Raw genomic sequence first — 2,402 nt, forward strand, 5'->3', positions numbered from 1 at the left:
AATGTTCGCTGAATTTGGACACCGATAAACAATATAACTAACAAAATAACGTTATCATCCAAATACAACTCATATGTAAAATGTAACATTGATCTAATAAATTTCATTAAATTCTACTGAAATCAGTATAATAACTGAAAACAGCCGCTACAAGACACACAAAAGTTGTAGCAAAGAATATAGACGCTTAGCGTCTATATTCTTTGGTTGTAGGTTGTGTGTAGACCCTGCTTTTGCGAACGCGCAACCGAACGGTGCTACATACACTGGGTAGACACATACGATGGGAAATACCAATGAAATCTTGGGAATACCATTCAACTTGTATATTTCATTTGGTTGTGCAATGAAGTAAAAGTAAATTAAGAATATTGGTTAGTATTTTATTAGATAAGATTGAAATAAAACAAGCAAGCGAAAAAAGAATAGTTTTTAAGGTATTAAAATCAAAATGACAAATTCAGCAATGTTCGCAGGTGTTGTTACAGGTAAATATACTTCGACTAAATTAACTTAATTTCTTTAAATTGGTCGTGTATTATATCCATTTTTTTATTTATAATTTGAAAATTCTTTTTATTTAACTGCTTTCACTTTCGTTTAACGTCAAAAACAAGTTCCAATTTTAGGAATATCATCGTATGATATTATTTTTGATTATTACCTTCGATCATTTTTACACTTTCATTCTTTAAACTAGAAAACAACATTAGTTTTGATAATATGTGTATCATATATTATTATTCAAGGTTGTCTTGAAATTAAGAATATATTTTTGTTAAGAAATCTCTTTATATAATATGCTTGAATTCTTAACATGTTAAACCAAATAGTATTAAAATAAAATACTTGTTTTAAGCAAACAAAATTATAGTTAAAAAATGATGCATATTTTGGCTTTTGGAAACTGTGATTAAAATATAGAAGTTACAAAATTACAAACACTTTTCATTTTTATAAATTATTGAAGGTTTCGTAAAATAATATTTTTTTATTTTAAAATCTTGTTAATAGACTATGGCCAAAGCCATAGAAAATTGTAAAAACTAAAAAAAAATAGTAACAGAACAAAACCATTGTTAAACAAAGAACAGTAAGAACCCAGTAGAAAACATAACAAAAAATAAAGGAAAAATAATTTACGGGCGATCTGAGGTCGGGAAGTAAATGGTGGTGAGTTTTTAAAGGTAAAACGGGTTTATGATGATTTCCGTGAAAACTACAAGTACAATGGAAAAAAACTTAGTTTTAGGTAATAAAAATGTCTAAAACTTTTGTATTTACACTTTTCTCACATAACCCCAAAATTTATGCGAATTTAATTTTATAATTTTATCTTCCTTAATTTTTCTTTTAAAAAAAATTGGTGTAACTTACCATTTTAATGTTTGTTTTACATTATTGTTACTGTTTTTTTTTTGGTCTTAAAAATTATCGGCCCTAGCTTATAATTGGTATTCCTATAAACCCATTGCTGTCAGATATTTTTTATGCATCATCTATAGACAAAGATTTCAAAGCATCCCGTATTCAAACAGTTTTTATATTGGTGGAGATACGTAGACGATGTACTGTGATGTTGTATGGGAACTAACAGGTAACTTGACAAATTTTTATCGTATATTAATTGACTCCATAGTCATATTGAATTTACGATTGAAACAGAACAAAATCAATTAACAAACTTGTTAGATTTAAAAATTATTAGATTTAAAAACAAACATGAGCTCTCCGTATTTCATAAACCTACCCATACTGACCCGACTATACACAATTCACCATTCCATCCTATACAACATAAGTTGACAGCCTACCATAGCATTTTACATAGATTAATAGAAATTCCTATGTCAAAATACAACTTTGAGATATAATTAAATATTATTAAGCAAATGGCAGTAAACAATGTGTACAAAGAACAGACAATAATTAATAAAACTTTAAATCAAAAACTACATAAGAAAGCCCTGAAATTAATATTTCCACCACCAGGAAAAAAACCCAGAATCTTCTGCTCGATTACATATATACAGGCAAGATATCAACAAAACCAACCAAAAGCTTAAAAAAGAAAGGAATAATACCAACTTTTAGAAAAAACAACACCTTCGGCAAATATAACAATAAATCACTAAAAACTTTGTTTTCAAAACATCCACAAAATATTATAAAATCTTATCACTACAGCTGTTTCAGTAGAGTGCCTTTCTCAAGTGATCTATTTTTGGATGTGTTTACAATTTATAGTCTTTAACGAAATTGGTTAAGGAGGTTTATCTCAAGTTGGTCATTCAGAATTATGTCTTTGTTTTTTTAATTTGTTAATTTTCATAGATTCTAATAAAGATAGCTTAAGGCCTTTATTTTGGATGTGAAGAATTTCAAATTCGTCATTAAAAGAA

General features: G+C 27.5%; 1 protein-coding gene across 1 annotated transcript in view; it reads left to right on the forward strand.

Annotated features, from left to right (window-relative positions):
- Positions 1 to 280: 280 nt before the first annotated feature.
- LOC140443510 (limbic system-associated membrane protein) overlaps positions 281 to 2,402 on the forward strand; it is a 1,158,062-nt gene continuing 1,155,940 nt past the window's right edge. The window contains exon 1 of the mRNA XM_072534819.1: positions 281 to 488. Within this exon, the coding sequence (XP_072390920.1) occupies positions 452 to 488 (37 nt within the window). The 5' untranslated portion in view covers positions 281 to 451. The remainder of the gene's footprint in view (positions 489 to 2,402) is intronic.

The sequence above is a fragment of the Diabrotica undecimpunctata genome, chromosome 6 (genome assembly GCF_040954645.1).
Source record: "Diabrotica undecimpunctata isolate CICGRU chromosome 6, icDiaUnde3, whole genome shotgun sequence".
Lineage (NCBI taxonomy): Eukaryota > Metazoa > Arthropoda > Insecta > Coleoptera > Chrysomelidae > Diabrotica > Diabrotica undecimpunctata.